Genomic DNA, 19290 nt, shown 5'->3' with positions numbered 1-19290 from the left:
TTGTGTCTTCTAAATGCTATCTAACTTATCAATGGTCTTTGTAAAATGTGGTACAGAGAACCTTTCCTTAAAAGACAATTAAAATTAATTTTCAATTTTACAATTTGTTACACTAATGTGGAGTATAATAATATATGTAATTCACTTTTACATATTTCCATATGAGATGTTGGGAGAGAAAAATCAGAAAGGGAAAAAAATCAGAAAGAGAAAAAACAAAAGGGAAAAACCACAAGAACTTTTTTATAATCTCTTTGGGATACAATCCCAGTAGAGTCAAAGTATGCATAGTTTTACTGTCCTTTCAGCACAGTTTCAAATTGCTCTCCATAATGGTTGGATCAGTTCATAACTCCATTAACAATGCATAAGTTTCTAAGTTTTCCCACATCCCCTCCAACATTTATCATTATTTTTTCCTGTCATCTTAGCCAATCTGACAGGTGTAAGTGTTATGCCAATATGCAGATGCGAGTAGAGACAGATATAATTTAAAGTGAAGAGTTTATTCAATGGCTGCTGGAAATAGATAATGCCCAAATCAGACAGTGCCAAACAGTAGGAGTGGGGGTTTATAAAAGCTAAAACCACTAAGGGGAAGGGATTTTATAGCATAAAAGGAATAACAGAAGCAAAAAGTAGAATGAAGGTTACATTACTTTTTCTTTCTTTTTTATTTTTATGCTGTGGCCGTTGGGGTTAAATGACTTGCCCAGGGTCATACAGCTAGAAAGTGTTAAGTGTCTGAGACTAGATTTGAACTCCTGACTTCAGGGCTGGTGCTCTATCCACTGCACCATTCACCTGTCTCAAGGTTATATTTTTTGTTTGGATAATTCTTTTTATTTATTCTGTTTTACTTATGATTTCTTCTATTCATTTACTCATTTGCTGATTTTTGACCTGACTCTTTAATCAGTATATATGTTAATTGACTTTTATTAGTATTTAAAATTTTTTTCAAAAATGTTTTCTATATTTTAGTTTCCAGGTTATCAGTTTCTTCTCTAATTTCTAATCATTCCTCTTTGAAATAATAGTTTATTTTAGATTTCTGATTCATTTCAATGCATATTCTTGTCATTAGTTCTCACTTTTCTTATTTTGTTAATGCATGGTTGTTGGGATCTGATTTTCCCCTTGAAGATTTCTGTAGCTATTTTGCTATATTATTTCATTAATATCATTGTCTTTTGCAAAATTATTTGTTTTTTTCTATGATTTGTTCCTTGATCCACTTATTATTTATTTGGATTTGTATCTTTTGTGTGTGCTCCCTGAACTACTATTCTTAGTGTATTACAGTTTATAAAGAATTTGTATACTTAAAAAAAAAAAAAGTTATATTTCTTAATGCTAGATGGAGACAAAGGAATGGCATAGTGACTACAGGTTTGGCTAATCAAGGTCAGAGATGCTGAAATGTTAGTGTTCTCAAGATTAATAAACAGATATGTTACAAGATACCAATTATTTTAGGAGACAGTCTTTCCGCAACATTTTCATAAACTTGAGATACAGGGGCCCTAGTTTGCAGATGTTACTGCTAGATTACAGGAATGAGACCATGAGAAGTTTCAAGTCCTCCTTCTCCCAGAAGCTCAGGGGGGTCACGGGATTCGGAGTACTTCATAAGGGGGTATCTCAGAGTTGTTTTAATTTGCATTTCTGTAATCAGTCGTGATTTAGAGCATTTTTTCATGACAATAGATGTCTTTAATTGGTGGAGTATAATAATAATAATAACATATTTATATGATATTTAGTATGTATCAAGCACTGAAGTAAGCACTTTACAAACATTATTTTATTTGTTCTTCTAACCAAGAAAGATCTGAGTTCAAATTCTACTTTTAATACTGGCTATGGGACCTGGTAGAATCTGAGACTCAATTTCTTCATTTATAAAGTGAAAATAATAATCCTTGTAGTAGTAATTAATGCACTTCATGCATTTTGATGAAGTTTAAAGGAGATAATATATGAGAGTCAGCAAGTCAGAATGCAAAAGAGTGGCCTCAGAGTAAGGAAGACTTCAAGTCCCTTTTCTGACACATAGTATTTCAGTGACCTTGTGAAAGATACTCAGCCTCTCAGGACTTTGGCAGCACAACAAATTGCAAGGTGCTATACCTATATTAGCAGAAGGCATTTTCTCACCTTAGAGTTCCTTATATCAATCACAAGTCCAGCTCCTATTCTCTAAGACTGGAGACTTAAACTAAGATTAAGGGGCCCCTGGTATGGCAGTTAAAATGCTTCAAGAGACATAATTTCTGGCTAATTTAATTATTTTTAAAATAAGATCATTTTTCAGTTTCTCTTAGACAAAACTCTCTAGTGGCTGTGGAGTCACAATTTATTTGCCCTTCAAAAAGTGGATGTTTCTGAGGAGTCACAATGGATTGGTTAACATAGTGGGAGGGATGGGCTATTTTAAAATGAAGATTTTAGGGGAGGTGACTCAAATCATGGTCATAGAGACTTTAATTTCCACAGCAGAATAAAGCCATTAGCCCAAATTTGGAATTTCTTTAACTGTCTCATTAAATCTTGGAAAGGAAAAAAAGGGGGAAAACCTTGAGTCTAAAACAATAATTTGTCATTAAATATGAGAGAAATATCCATTTCTCATAGATTTGTATAGATTTCAGGTACCCCTTATCTTGAAAAAGAAGAAAAATGCATCCTTATTTCAATATAATTGATTTCCTGTATAATACTATGTACTGTAGTTTATTTATTTAAAAACACGATTTTGTGAAGTGCCTTCCTCAATCAATTATTTATCTTGACCTTGCTTTGTGTATGCTTCCATGTTGCTTCTCTAATTAGATTATAAATTCCTTGAAAGCAGAGATTGTTTTTTTCCTCTTTTTGTATTGCTAGAGATGAGCACAATGCCTGAAACATAATGCTTATTTTTGTTGAATTGTCTGACCCTGTGACCCTATTTGAGGTTTTTTTGGGAAGGATACTAGAGTGGTTTACCATTTCCTTCTTCAGAACATTTTACAGATGAGGAAACTAAAGCAAATAAGGCTAAGTGACTTGTCCAGGGTCATACAGCTAGTAAGTGTCTGAGGTAGAATTTGAACTCAGGTCTTCTGGACTCCAGGTCCAGCACTCTATTCAGTTCATCATCTAACTTCCCAGTGGATACTTAATAAATGTTGACTGTGAAAAGTTCCATATAGAGATGTCACTATCCTGTCAGAGGGATCCTGGACACACACACACACACACACACACATGGTTAAATCCCCCTGCCCTAAAGAACGCAATGCTCTTTGCAACCTTTAAAGCACTATATCTGTGGTTATTGCCAGGGCACTTGATTCTAGCTGTAACATAAGATAGAATTTTGGCCACCTGCCAGGTTTTTCTAAAAAACTGATTGTGCACTAGAAGGAAATTCTTGCACAACCGACCTGGAACCCATAGATCACCTGGCTTGGAGTCATTTAACAAGCCAATCAGCATTTATTAAAGGTCTACTATGTCAAAGGCACTTTGCCAAGTGCTGGGGATATAAGGAAAGGCAGCAAAACAAAACAACAAAAACCAGTCCCTCTTCTTTTCACCTTGCTTTACTTTTACTTTCCCCAGTTACATATAAAAAATTGTTTTTAACTTGCTTTTATAACTTTGTGTTCTAGATTTTTTCCCCTTTCTCCCCACCCCTTAATCCACTGAGGAGGGGCATGTGAAGTTATGCAAAACAGGGAGGATTTTGGGGAGATGGTAGAGTAGGTTACAAAATTTCAAACTTTTCAGATTTCCCCCAAAAATAGAACAAATTTGCCCTTGAGGGCGAACACAGACTGGTGAAAAACCAAGAAGATTTGGGCAGAACAGGAGTCCTCCTGGTACAACCCAAGAATATCTCAAGAAAGCCCCCAGGCTAGGGATTAATCTAAGGCAAGTGCAAAATCTTTTGGGCTAGCTCCTCACAGATACCAAGTAGGAGCCCTGGATGAGCTGGCTTCTGTTGGTCAGCAGGAACCACAGACATTTTCACTTCCCTAACTTCATGTGAGTTTGAGAAGACTGAGGGAAACTTAGCTGATTAGGAACACCAGGCCCAGCTGTGCTGCAGAGCTCGGGGCCCTGGGTGAGAAGGAAGCAGCACCCAGTGAGTACAGAGGCAGTGTGGCAGGGATGCTATTGCTTGCCAGCACTTGCAGGAGGGGGAACTTTGGGTTTGGGGTTCTAGGTCAGAGGGGAGAACTGAGGTGAAACTAGAGGCACCATCTCCCCACCTCATGATTAGCAAGACTTACACCTATACTTCTCATTAAAAAAAAAAAAATTAACCAGCTTAAGAAAAATTTTTACCTAGAAACTACTATGGCAATAGAGAAGATCGAGGTTCATTTTCAGAGGAGGATACTGAAGTAAAAAGAGCTTCTCCTACCCCAAAGAGTAAATAGTAAACAGCTCCCTGCCCAGAGATTATTTATAAAAGAACTCAAAATAGAATTTAAAAATCAAATGATAAACACTGAGGAAAAACTAAAAAAAAAAAAATCCAAGAAAAACAAGATTATGGAAAACAAGTTAATCAACTAGAAAAGGAAAACTAGTCTAAAAAAGAAAATAACTCTGAAAATTAGAATTGCGCAAAGAGAAGCAAGTAAAGCTATGAGACCAAGAAATAATAAAACAAAATATAAAGAATGAAAAATAGAACAGAATATGAAATAAGAAAAACAACAGATGTGGAGAACAGATAAAGAAGAGAAAATATAAGAATAATTGAAATCCCTGAAAGCTGTGATCAGCCAAAAAACCACCTTGACACAATAATGCAAGAAATAATCCAAGAAAATTGTCCAAAATGATGGTACATGAGGGGAAAGTAGAAATAGAAAAAAATCTACTGGCCACTACCTTAAAGAAATCCTTTGTGGAAAATACATAGGAATATTATTGCCAAATTTCAAAATCCCTAGATCACAGAGAAAATTTTGCAAGAAACAAACAAAAAAGAAGAAGAACATCAATTCAAATATGTTAGAGCTACAATTAGAATTGTACAGGACTTCTGAGCAGTCCAGGGGACTGCAAGTCCTGGAATTGTATATACCAACAAGCAAAAGAACCAAGTGTATGGTCAAAAATATCATATCCAGCAAAATTATCCATAATATTGAATGAAAAAAAAATGGGCATTCAACAAACTTGCAGATTTTCAGGACTTTCAACCAAATCTGAACTTAATAGAAAATTTAATGTATAAGAGCCAATATCAAAAATTAATTTCAAGGAACTGAAAAAGATGAATTGTTTTTATTTTATACATGGAAATGTATAGCATGTGTTTAAGATTGACATCAGTAATTGGGTAGTTCAAAAGAAAGATTGGGGCAGAAGTGAGTATGATCTGACTCTAAAAAATAAAAACTGCAGAGCAAGAATAGACACAGAGGAATTGGGGGTAGGAGAGGCTTTTAGTTCTGAAAACCTATTTATATTAGGAATGGGTTAAATAAGTAGCATTACACATGTACCAAGAAGGATATAGCACTCTCCAAAATCTATAAAGAAATAATCGAGGAGGGGTAAAAAGAGGGAATAAGATAAAGTGAGGTATAGAAGGATGTGGATATTGATGGCAATGGGATAGATTAATAGGCAAGAGATAAAGGATAAGGTGGTCTACAAAAGAGTATAAATGGTAGTAGAACAAGGTATGTAGATTAATGGGAAAAGAGTAACATAAGATAAGGTAGGGGTACAGAAGAGTGTTTTTAGATTAATCAGAGTGATATAAGGTACATAAATTAATGGGAATGATATAAAGAAGGAAGGGTGAGGGAAAATGATAAGGGAGGGGTCCATGGATGGGGGGAGGTTAAATAATAGCAAGACAAGTTAAGGAGCAGAATTAAAGTAGAAGAGGTTTAGGAAATAAAAGATATATAGAAACACTGCATCATGGCTCAGGAGTAGAATTTACTAGAAAAAAAGTAGGACTAGTAATCATTGATCTTAGACAAAGTCAAAACTAAAGATCCAATCAAGAGAGAAATCTACATTATATGTCATTATGTATATTGTTTTAGAGGCATGTTTACATATAGGTAAATGCACATGTATATATATGTATGTGAATGTGTGGGTATGTAGGTCTACATATGTAGATTGATGTATGTGTATGTGCGTGGTTGTAATGTGTGTAAGTATATATATATATATCTATGCTTAATTGTAGTCTGCCTGGGGGAGGAAAGGGGATGAAAGAGGAAAAAAGAATAAAGTAAAAAAATGCTCAGCAGAGAATAAAAGAATGACCTACAAGGAAGCAAAGATGGACACTTATGAATATAATTTCTTCTATTATATATACTTTCTTGAAATGGAAATTTGTAATATATTTTGAATCTTTCCTGATGTTCCGCTGATTGTTTTTTTCTTTCCTTTTTTCCTATTGTTTTTCTTATTTTGTATTTAGTTCAATTTAAGAAAAAAGTTATGCAAAACATTGCCATAAAAGTCATGCTGTGAAAGAAAACGTAAATTCACCTCTCCTTCCAAAAAACGAACCCTCAAGAAAAATAAAGTAAAAAAAAAAAGTATTCAGTCTGTATTGAGACACAATGACTTATTTTTCTGAGTACAGATAACATTTTTCATCATTAGTCCTTCAGGGTAGTTGAGGATCCCAGCTGTTTATCCCACAAAGACGCTCTTTGTACACAGTACACTTCTCTCATGTCCCTCTTTTAAAGAAAGACCACAAGCAAAACACCCAGTACCCCACGAGCGAAGGGCGTCCCTTTGCGCATGCTCAGAGTTCGCGGGGGAGCTCGGGGCGGGGTCTTCCCGGGAAGGTGCGACTGACTTCTCTCCGCCGTTGGGCCGGAACTACCGGAGCCTGGCCGCTGTTTCCCGTCGCAGCACTTCCTAGGCGGCACTTGCTCTTAGCTCTCTTTTGCCCTTTGAGGGGCGGGGCCGAGGACTGGACTCCTTCTGCCTTGGCGGCTTGGCCCCCGGCTTATTCCAGGCGATGGCGTTAGCAGTGCGGCTGCGCCGGCTTCTCCCGCACCTTCGCTCGGGGCTCCGGGTTCCGGCTGGGATCCGGGCTGCGGGCTGCGGGCGGCGGGGCGGTCCCAGCCTTTGGCTAGGTGGCAGCGAGGTATTTCCGCCGCCTCCCCCGGGGTGGGTGTCCGAGGTCCCGGCGAGGTTGGCTCGGGAGATCGGCTGCTGACGGGTGGGGAGAAGGGGGGAGACGGGTTTGGAAGAACCGGGTTTGGATTCCGCCCCAGCCTCCCACGAGCCGCGTCATCCAGGGGGGAAGTCACTCTTTTGACCTCAGTTTCCTCATCTGTACTATGGAAGTAATAATAGCCTGGGAGAATGTTATGTGGAGCAAAGGAGATAACAGGTGTAGAGTGCTTTGTCAACCTAAATGCCTGCTTTTGTCCTCCAGTGATTGAGCTCCGGCCCCGGAGATGTTTCCCGACTGTTCTTATATACCAGCTCATTTTCTCTTTCGGAGCTGCCCGATGCACTCTGAGGCCTCTGCTTCCCAAAGTTTTAGATAGGGTTTGCTGGTCGGCTTCAGAAATGAAGCCAAAGATCAGAAATCATGTCTTGTTGACTCTGCTTGCATCATCAACAGTCAAATGAAATTGGGAAATATTTAACACTTCGCCATTCTGAAATACCCAGTCATATGTTATATATATATATATATTCTCTCTCTTTTATATATTGTAAATCATACACGTTATAATTTATAGGTAATGTGTTAAGTTTTATGTTATCTGACTGGCTTTCCGATTCTTTGTAATCTGGCTTCCATGGTTCGCTACGTTTATGCAGCTGTTCTTTCTTAATGACCTTATCACTGAATTCAGGTTGCTTTTGGCAGGCTTTGATGCTGTTGGCCAACCTCTTTATTTTTCTTTTTTTAAATTTCTTTTCCCTGCTCTTCATTTCCTTTTAAAAACTCTTTTCCTCTTCACTGGCTGGCTCCTTATCTTTTGGCTTCTTAGACATGGGTGTGCCCCAGGTTTCTACCCTGAACCCTCTGCCTTCAGTTATCACCTCTATTCCCATAGCTCCCAAATCAGACTATTCCTTTCCATCTTCCCAGAGGGCTAATAATAAGACTTCTAGCTGCCTACTTCTTATACACGTGGAGTTTTAGTCTTAGACCAAAGGATAAACAATGTTCCATTATTTATTCATCACTCAATTAGGGAGAGAATGGCCTGCTCTGCCCAGCAAACCTAGTTCAGCTTTGCTGGTCATCCTCAACTCTTTTTCTTTCACAATCCTTATATCTAAACAGTAAATCTTGTAGCTTCTGTCTTGGGCTCAGCTGGCTTCTCCACAGACTCAATTATCATGGTGAAGTTATATTGATAATTCTCAAATCTTTTACCCTTTCTCCCAACTTCTAGGTTCACATATCCAGTTGCCTGTTGAACAATGTCCCATAGTCATCTTAGACTCAGCATGTCCAAAATTGAACTCATTATCTTTTCTCCTAAACCTTTCCCTCTTTCTGACTTTGCATTTACTGTTATTAAGGGCACCTCTATCCTTTTAGTCATAGAGGCTCACAATCTGGAGTCGTCCTGCACTCTTCACTCTCTCCCCTCTAATTTGTTTTCATGGCATTCATAAACTCTCTTGCATACAACCCTTTCTTTCCTTTGATAGTGCTACCTCACTTGTCCAGGCCCTTATTATTTTATATCTGGACTGTTCCTGAGGGGTATACTTGCTATAAATCTCTCTCCACTCCAGTTAATTTATCTTCTCAGTTGTCTAAGTGATCATAAATGCAAGTCTGACCATGTCACCTCAACCACTCAAAAAACTCCCTATTAATACTAAGATCAGATATAAAATCCTATGGCATTCAGTCATTGACAATCCAGTTTTCTTGACCCTTACTCTCCTCCACACACTCTGATCTGTTGACAGTAGCTTTCTGGCTCTACTTCCCCAAGATATTACATTTCCTGATTCTATGAGTTTTAGTCCTCCAAATTTTCTCCCTCATTTTCTCTTGGCTTCCCTTGCTTTCTTCAAAGCAAGAAGTCTCAAGTCTTCAGTTAAAATCCTGCCTTCTAAGGAAGCCTTTTCTGAGACCACATAAATGTAATAGCTAATTTTTCATGTATCATTTGTATGTAGCTTTTGATCATACTATCTCCACTATCAGACAAGTGAAAAACAGGGATTGCCTTTCACATTTCTTTGTTTATCTCTATACTCATCACAATGCCTGACATAGCAGATGCTAATAAAGGCTCTTTTCTGATTAGAAGGGATATTTATATAATTAATTATTATCCTCATTTTAAAATTATGTAACATCTCCTCTCCCCCCCTTGCATAATTGCCTGTCCATATATTTGTTCACCTTTGACATGGAAATTTCATGGGTAGAAAGTCCATCTTATATTCTGCCTTCCCTAATTCCTCAGTTGCTTTTCCCCTTTTCCCAAATGGTTTTGGTCCAGGTTTATTTTCTCTTTGTAGTGCCCTTGTAATCAAGCTTTATCAAAAACATACAGTTTTCAACAATCAGTATATATTTATCTCTTATTTCATTTTCCCATGGAAATTTCTTTTTGTGCTAGGTCCCAGTCTCTATTCAGTTCAGCAGACATTTATTTATTTATTTGCTTTAAAGTTATTTAATAATATTTCATTTTCCAATTAGATATAAAGACAATTTTCAATATTAATTTTTTTCAAAGATTTTGAATTCAAAATTCATTTCTTTCCCAAGATGGCAAGCAATGTGATACAGATTATACCTATTTAGTCATGTGAAACATATTTTTACATGATTCATGTTATGAAAGAAGTAGAACAAAAAGGAAAAAACAAACATGAAAAAAAACTAAGTGAAAATAGTATGCTTCATTCTGTATTCATACTCAAGTCAATTCTTTCTGTGGATGTGTTTAACATTTTTTATCATGAATCTTTTGGAATTGTCTTGGATCTTTGTATTGCTGAAAAGAGCTAAATCTATCACAAATGATCATCAAACAGTATTACTCTGTGTACTGTATTTTACCTAACTCTTGTTTTGCTCATTTCAACTAGCATCTGTTCATGTAAATCTTTCCTGGTTTTACTGAAATCTGCCTGCTTATTATTTCTTATAGTACAGTACTGTTCCATTACATTCATATACCACAGCTTATTCAGCCATTTCCCAATTGATAGGCATCCTCTAAATTTATCCAATTTTTTGCCACCACAAAAAGAGCTGCTATAAATATTTTTGTCCATGTAGATTCTTTTCCCTTTTAATGATCTCTTTGAAGTATGGACCTAGTAACTGTTGGATCAATTTTGTAACTAAATCAAATTTTACAACAGTTTTGTAACTCTTTAGGCATAGTTCCAAATTTCTTTCAGAATTTTTGGATCATTTCACATCTCCACCATCAATGCATTTGGGTCCCAGTTTTCCTACATTTTCTCCAACATTTGTTGTTTTCGTTTTCTGTCATATTACACAGAAATAAGTTATGAGGTGGCTTCTCAAGAGTTATTTTAATTTTCATCAGACATTTATTAAAGTGTTATATTGTTTAGTATACTATTAAGTATTTGCAAACATTACCACCTCTACCACTTGTCCAGATAGTTGCCAAATCATATTATTTCTGTAATCCACCTTTAGCATTTTTCCCAAATAAATGAAAAGATAGTTTTCAACATTAACCTTTGCAAAATCTTATATTCCAGATTTTTCTCCCTCCTTAACCTCCTTCCCCTACACAGCAAGCAATTCACTATAGGTTAAACATGTGCAATTCTTCTAAACATATTTCCATATTCATTATGTTGTGCAAGAAAAATCAGATCAAAAGGGGAAAAAAATAAAACACGAGAAATAGGGGAAAAAAACAAACATCATCATCACCAAAAAAAGGTGAAAATACTATGTTTTGATTCACATTCAGTCTATAGTTTTCTCTCTGCATGTGGATGGTTCTTTCCCTCACAAGTCTATTGGAATTGTCTTGAATCACCTCATTGTTGAAAAAAGCCAAATTTATCACAGTTGATCATCACATAATCTTCTTGTTAATGTGTACAATATTCCTCTTGGTTCTGTTCACTTCAGCCTCAGTTCATATGTCTTTCTAGGCATTTCTTACGGAACAATAATATTCCATAACCATGGAATAACCATTTCAATACCGTAAGTTAATCAGCCATTCTCCAACTGATGGGCATTCATTCAGTTTCCAGTTCCTTGCCACTACAAAAAGGGCTGCTATAAACATTTTTGCATATGTAGGTCCTTTTCCCTTTAGAATACAAGTCCAGTAGAAACACTGCTGAATCTAAGCAAATGCATAGTTTGATAATCCTTTGGCACAGTTTCAAATTTGTCTCCAGAATGACCAACCATTAGTAGTTGCTTTTCTCCTGCAAACTATTATAATAGCCTCTTAACTGATTTTCCTATCACTCATCTATCTCTCCTCTAATCCATCCTTCACACTGCTGCCCAAAGAATCTTTCTAACATATAACTTACTCCCCTCTCATAAACCTTCAATAACTTCCCATTGTCTACTAAATAAATTTAAATACCAGATCCTGGTATTCAATGCCCTCTACCATCTGCTTTAAATCTTTCTTTTTTAGCCTATCTCATATTATTCCCTTTCCATCACTTATTCATTGTCACCTGTTTCCCTTTTGTCCTATTCTGTGTGCTTTTCTTTAAGCCACATTTTCTCCCATCCCATGTCTGGAATGTATACACCATTTTGAAGTTTATCAAATCACTTGATGATTCCATGATTCTTTGACCCTTTTAGTAGAAAAGCTCTTCATACTTACAATAAATTTCTTATACCCCTTTTTCCTGGATTGGTACTGCAGTTATTTGTTTATATCCGCTATTCTAAATTGGATCATTTATGATAAAGAATATAAAGCAGTAAATAGGAATTTTCCCATCCTTATGGAGTGGTACTATTCTACATCGGGGATGGTATATCATGAGCTATCTGAGCCTATTTATTTGTTTTTTTCGTACTCTTTCATTAGCAACACACACATATTGCTAAAGAATAAGATTTTTTTTACTGGGCATTGTCAATTAATTTTTGATAATCACAATAGTGATCAAATAACAACTAATTGTGCTAATTGAAAACCTTTAATATTTGCCAAAATACAAAGTTTAATGCTTGTAAATCAGTGACCTTGTTTTTATTATTTAATTTTAAGATGTTATTCATATTGCTGTTGAACAGTAAATTATGAACAGTTCTTTATACTGTTTACTAAAGTCTAGAGAAATTAAGTGACAGCTCAGTGATATATTTCTTGTACTGCTGCCATTTTTCATGATTGATTGTGAAATTTGCTGATGTTATATTCCAAGCATCAAATATTTATTTCTTAGTTGTAAACAATTATGAAAATAAATGAAATAGTAAGTTGCATGTGTATGTATGTTCATATAAGAATATTTATCTTTAATAGGATACTTTAAGAACTATAGTTTTGAGTGATGTGGTTATTTTCCCCAGTAATATAAATTGTAACTCTTATATTTTAATAAATAGTACTTATGAATTGTAATGATGAAAAAAATACTGATCCTTTGTTGGCCAACCTCTTCATGATTAGTCTGAATCTATTGAGGCAAGTATAAGACCTCTACTCTAACATTTTCTAGTGGTAGCACCTTCCATACTTTGCTCTCTGCTAGCATAGCTTAGAAAAACCAGGTCAAACCAGTAGAATGTCAGGTCCTTGAGGAAAGGAGCTTTTATATCTGTTTCCCCACAGCTCAACACAGTGTCTGGCACATAGTAGGAACTTTGTAAGTAGAGAAGATATACCACTGCTATTTCTGTCTAGCAATTTTAGATTTGCCAAGTGGTGTCCTCCTATTTGCTATGTCTTACAGGTTCAACTTTATATAAAATAGAGAATGCTATATTAATCTCTGATTTTTACAGATGAGAAAATTGATACTTAAGAGAATGTAAATGACTTGCCTATGGAACTTGCCTAAATGTCAGATTTAAATTAAGAATTAAAATTAATTTTCTAGCTCCTAAGTCCTGTATTCTTTCTACTACAGCTCAGTTACAAGTTATAAAATATGTTGTTTCTATAATGAGTATGTGTATATCATAATATTATTTTAGAATTATAATAAATGTCTCTATAATATGAATATAAGATATATAATATAGTTATCTCTTTCACATTATGACTTCCTCTATCAGGATTTTAATATTTCACAGGTCAGTATAAGAAATTAAATGGAAATTTTGGGAGTGTTTTTCCATTTACCTCTGACAACATGTGAAGGCAGCAGACAAAATAGACGAAGTTGAGAAACTCAGAAATGCATAAATATATGTGTATTATTTTATAATATCAATCCAGATTTTACAATAAATTACCATAAACACCCCATAAAAGAATCCTATAGTAAGAAGGTAGGGCCAAAAAATTTTACGCAGATTTTCAAGGTTGCACGGGTGCTGTGCCCCTAATCTCTTGGGATGTGGAAGGGATAACTATATCATATATATATGTGTGTATATACATATATACATATATATATGTGTGTGTGTGTGTGTGTGTGTGTGTGTGTGTGTGTGTGTGTGTGTATTGCCGTTCAGTTGTTTTAGTCATGTCTGACTTTTTGGGGTTTTTTTAGCAAAAATACTAGAGTGGTTTTGCTATTTGCCATTTCCTACTCCAGCTCCTTTTACAAATGAGGAAACTGAAGCAGAGTCAAATAATTTGCCCAGGGTCACTTAGTTAATATCTGAAGGCAGATTTAAATTGGGAAAGGTGAGTTTTCCTGACTTCAAGCCCAGCACTCCACTGCATCACCTCGCTGTTATAAAGTATATATATACCTATATCTTTACTTATATACATGTATACATATATACTCACCTACACACACACACACACACACACACACACACACACACACACACACATATATAATGGAAAGAATACAGGACTTGGGAACTAAGCATGTGCATTTTAATAGCTTTGAATTATGAGGAAATTATTCAAATTCTATGTGTGTGTGTGTGAGTGTGTATATAATTGGGGAAGCATTGTTATAACCTAAAGTTACAACATGATAAACTTTGTACTTAGATGCTTATGCAGTAGAAGACAAAATACAAACATGAATCTGAATATTGGCTTGCTTATTTGGAGGAGGCCCAGTTTGAACAATTCTGGATTAGTTGTATTTTACTGGCCCTGCTATTTATTTTAAAACAGGGCAGGTTATACTGCATATATTAAAACAAATTCCATAGAACCTTCCCTCTCCCCATCAGAGATATGATTAACTTTTTAAAACTAATTAACTAAATACTGGATTTTTTAAATGCGATGCAGGGTAGTAGAAAGATCAGTGGCTCTGGAGTCAGAGAACCTAGAACCCTACCTCTGATGTTTACTCATATGAATGACCAGGCACAAGCATTTTTCCTTCCTAGATCTCAGTTCTGTCCTCTATGTAATGCCCCGAAGGCCTGCCGTAAAATAGATTAAATGGTCTTTAAAGTGTCTTCCAGCTCCAGATCAGTGATTTTGTGATCATGCTATTTTTTTTTTTTACTTTGAGTAATCTCCACAAACAGATCACAACTTCTGCCCAACTTAAAAAAAAAAACAAAACCCTTATAAGTTAATGTATGTAGCCCACAATCTCTCAAAAGATTACCCCACAGCAGCTAGCCTTATTCACTAGACTTTATTAGATCTTGCTGTGTCCAGGAAGAGAAGAAAACTTTGATAATAAATGTTGTGTTGATATGAAATTTGTTTTATTAAAGAATTTGTCAAAATACGTAATTCTTTGATTATCCATTTTCTTTAAGATGTGTTATTTAAGGGGCGGGAAGCAGACAGGAGAAAAATAATACAATTTTTGTAAAGGATATCATCATGTTTTGCAGTAGTTTGATAACTGACAACATTTGCTTCCTTAGATTCTTGCGAATGCTGTAGTTTTCAAAAGGGGTCCCATAATCTCAGCATTGTCTTATTTGGGCTTTGAAATTTACCAACTGATTTCTCAGTCTGCTGTGGTTCATGCTGCAGTCAATGGTAAGTGTTAGTTCAGTATCTTAACAGCTTATTATTATCAGTTTTAAAAAAATGTTTGAGGTGTTTGTTCTGTTTTTATTTTTGTTTTGCCAAATAACATTTAGTAAAACAAATATAATAGGCACAGAACAACCATTTCCATTTCCTGCTCTCGTGAACTTAGTGATCTGGCATAATTAATATATCTTATTTCTGTCAAATTTGGGCTGCCTTTAATAACAAATTAATGGTACTTACCTACAGCCGTATAAAAAGTCCATTATTACCTGCTCATCTATTGTCCTCCTTTTGATCTACTCAGGAAGGAAGAAAAAGAAGTGTAATAACATGAACTTTGAACAGAGGATAACAATTACAGGCAACCTATATAAGTATTTATAAAATTATAACAAACAAAAGTAATTAAAATGTTAAAAAAAAATCCAGTGGATTATATATTGATGTGAAATAGCCACTGTATAAACAAATCAGAGTCAGTATATTTTAGACATAGCCATGATAAACTTTTCAATATTCATGTTTCTTTTTAATTGATTAATTAGCCATGCCTCTTATTTTCTGTCATTCATGAAACCTACCTACATAGGGTAGATAGGAAAGGGAAGAAATACTTTTCCTTTAATCCATTAGTTTTTGCAGCATAGTCTTACTAAAAGTTGTTGTAGTTAAGGAATTTAAGGGAGTTTGCCAAAATGATTATCTTGGATTTCTCAGTCTATTTTGTTGGATTATCATCTTTGAGCCTTCCTATGGGTGAATGCAATATAGGACTCTGTCTTGGGCTCCTCTTCCTTGGAGATCAGCTTCCATGCATTTAACTGTCATCTGCATGAAGATATGTCTCAGATGGATATATCTTTCTCCTGAGATCAAGTCCCATGTTGTTTATTTCCATCTAGTTGTCTCTCTCAAATTCAATGTGTCTAAAATTCTCCACCATAATTCTCCACTTAAACTCATTTCTCCTGATGTGCTCCTTTCTTTTTAGGCTACTGTACCCTAATTTTAGTCACCTAGGTTTACAACCTCAGTCTTTCTTAGCCCTTCTGTTTCTGTCTTGTTTCACCCATTTATTTGCTAAGACTTGTCAGTGTAATAAGATGCACCATAGATTTATTAGAACTGTAAGAGAGACCATATAGCTAAATTTCTTTATTTTACAAGTAAGGAAACTGAGACCTAGAGAGTTGAAAGGATTTGGCCAAGGCCACACAACTAGAGCAAACATCATAGGTATTTGAACCAAGGCCCTCTGGTGTAGATTTCATGCTCTTTTTTTTTCTGTACTACCTCCCTTTCCCATCCCTCCCTTCTCAACTTGCACAGGCAAGTAAGGCACTCTTGAGCTCTTGGCTAGCATATTGTACATCACCTTCCCTACCTCCCAATTGATCTTCTTCTGTCCAGTGTCTCTTCCCTTTCTAATTCACCTTGTATACAACCAACAAGTGATATTTTCAGTGTTTAGCATGAAGTAGGTTCTTAATAAATGCATGTTGATCAGTTGATATTTCTAAGGCACAGATATGATTATGCTTTTCCATTTTTTAATGCTTTTAAAGTGGTTCTCTGTTGCTATTAGTATAAAGTGCCACTAGAGCAACAAAGCAGTCTTTTTTATATCATAGATTCGATCTAGCATCTTTAGCAAACATTTAGTAATATATTTTTATAGTGCTTGATGTTTTAAAAATAGTATACAATATTGCCATAAAATATAGACATTAAAGTTGTAAGGGTCCTTAGAGATCGATTAGGCAATCAATAAGTAGTAAATATCTCTTATGACAGGGATTGGGCGAGGTGCTAAGGAGAGAGAGCAGAAATGAAAGTCCCTGCTCTCACAGAATTTAAATTTGAGGAGACAATGTATACACACATAAATGTGTGATAGCATTCCCATATGCACATAACAAATACAAAATAACTTGGGAGAGAAAGCAGTAACATCTGAGGGGATAAAATGAAAGCTTCACATAGAAAAGAAGTGTCAGACACATGCCCCATGGGCCCACAACACTTCTGAGTAACACTAACACCAGAGTTAAATGAAATTGGGAATTATTTAACAAATTAAAAATACAATAAAACATAGATAATATGATACTTTAAAACTAAGTTCTTGTGGGCTCCAGAGATCCTTATGAATTGATTAATAGCCTTGTTTCTGTCAGAGTTTGACATTATTGATGTAGAAAGGGACACAAGTTGGGCTTTAACAGAAGCTAGATAGTCTAAGGTGGAAGTGAGGAAGGAAAGCAATACAGGGGTCTGAGTTGGTATATCATATGTGAACAGTTTGAGAGATGGAAAGCCTTCTATAATCACACTGAAAAGGAAGAGAAGAATATCATCATTTAGATATTATTAAATCAAATCTGTTCTGTTTTTGTAAATGAGGAAATCAAGGGCCAAAAGAGATTAAATGACTTGCTTAAAGGATTTGAACTCAGTCCTTGCACCTATACATTTTCCATTCTATCATGTATCTTTAATTTTTCATAACTGTCCTGGGAAATAGCTGAGATAAGAATTTTATGTTCATTTTAAAGAAGAAAAAATTAAAACCTAAGAAGGTTAAAAAGTTCACCTTTTCTTTTTCAGTTTGTCTGATAGAAGAACTAGTACTCTTTTCACTATAACTACATTAACTTTTTGTGACTCCAGTCTCATTCCCAGGCTAGAAATAATTATATTAGCATAATGAATGGGTAGATAGCCAAATAAACCATTTTGAAAATTAAATGAAAGATTAGTATATTTTTAAGTGAATATGAATGATATTTTTAAAAGAAATGTCCCTAATGACATAGTTAAAGATTTTAATATCTTTAGGAGATTTTCAAAATATTGTAATATTTATAAACATTTTATTATTCTATAAAATGAATTACAGTATTATGTATTTTAATTTTGTATATTCTCTAGTGTGTTTTAAAAATCATTTTTGATATTTTACTACAGTCTCTTTAAACATATCTTGAATGTTTTGAAAATGATTCTGTTTGGAATAATGATTATTATTTAATTATCCTAGTTTTCTTTAACTAGAAGTCAGATCATTCATATCTAATTTTCTATGAGATAATGCTAACCATTAATTTTGATTGTTAAAGATAGAAAATAAAATAGGTAATTGATTATCTTAAGTACTTTTCAAAACAATAATTCTATAAATTTCACAAATCAATATTTACTGATTTTTCCTTGTTCCCTGTAGTCATTGTGAAGTAATTTACTCCAACATTGTGTTTATGATTCCTAATGTTAATATCATTTGGGAATTAGTATCTAATTTCATGATAATCTGAGAGCAATTCCTTATTTAAAAATAAAGATTTCTATTTCTTTTTTTATGCTTTGTCACGTTAATTTAAAGTGTTTTGTCCACCTACCAAGATTAATTTAAACTCTTTTGTATGGAGTTTTTAGAAATGAATTAAATATTAAGTTTGATTTAAGATTTAAGATAGTTTTAATGTGAATTCTCTTGCTTAGGAATAAAACTATTTAAATCAGTCATTGGTTGATTTTTGCCACTAGATGGTGCCAACAATTAACAGAGATTGTCACCACTGCTCACCCTCTGCAGAAATCTGCACAGCAGCCTTCACAAGTCATGTAACCTGTTTTAACATTTATTTTCCGTATTTCAAGCTAATTATTTAAAATCAGTTATTAAGTTCTTAAATTGGATACTCACTTCCCTTATAGAATGTACCTAATTACTGTTTTACCTGACTTTTTTGAATATTTGAAGACAACTATCTTGTCACTATGTAGTCTCCAAGCTATGACATCCCTCATTTCTTCAGTTATTTCCCATTTGATATGATTTTAAGATCTCATATAATTTTGGACATCCTTCTCTTCAATGATCCTAATTTTATCAACATCTCTTTTAAAATTTAGTTCCCAGGATCAAATATAATACCATATGACATTTTTATTATATAATTAAGATACAGGAAAATTAGCTTTACTGAGGGGGGACATAAAGTAGAATTACATGCTATTAGTACTAGAAGCACTTGGGAGAGGTAACGTTGAGTTTATGGTGAGCTAGAATTTAGATCACTGTATTCCTCTCCAGTGTACTCTTTTTTGTTCTACCAAGACAAAATCAGTTCCATACATAATGCTTAAAAAAAGAGAGGAGCTATTCATTTCTGTGGGTGAACCT

General features: G+C 34.8%; 1 protein-coding gene across 2 annotated transcripts in view; it reads left to right on the top strand.

Annotated features, from left to right (window-relative positions):
* Positions 1-6943: 6943 nt before the first annotated feature.
* The window catches only part of RMDN1 (regulator of microtubule dynamics 1), a 29184-nt gene continuing 16837 nt past the window's right edge, over positions 6944-19290 (top strand). The window contains exons 1-2 of one of the 2 annotated variants that reach the window (XM_051970802.1): positions 6944-7141; positions 14990-15107. In XM_051970802.1, coding sequence (XP_051826762.1) covers positions 7013-7141; positions 14990-15107 — 247 coding nt within the window. In that variant the 5' untranslated portion in view covers positions 6944-7012. The remainder of the gene's footprint in view (positions 7142-14989; positions 15108-19290) is intronic. The other variant, XM_051970803.1, reaches the window with a different exon arrangement.

The sequence above is a fragment of the Antechinus flavipes genome, chromosome 1, assembly GCF_016432865.1.
Source record: "Antechinus flavipes isolate AdamAnt ecotype Samford, QLD, Australia chromosome 1, AdamAnt_v2, whole genome shotgun sequence".
Lineage (NCBI taxonomy): Eukaryota > Metazoa > Chordata > Mammalia > Dasyuromorphia > Dasyuridae > Antechinus > Antechinus flavipes.
Note: the sequence above shows the minus strand (reverse complement) of the source record. Positions and strands in the feature narration are given on the sequence as shown.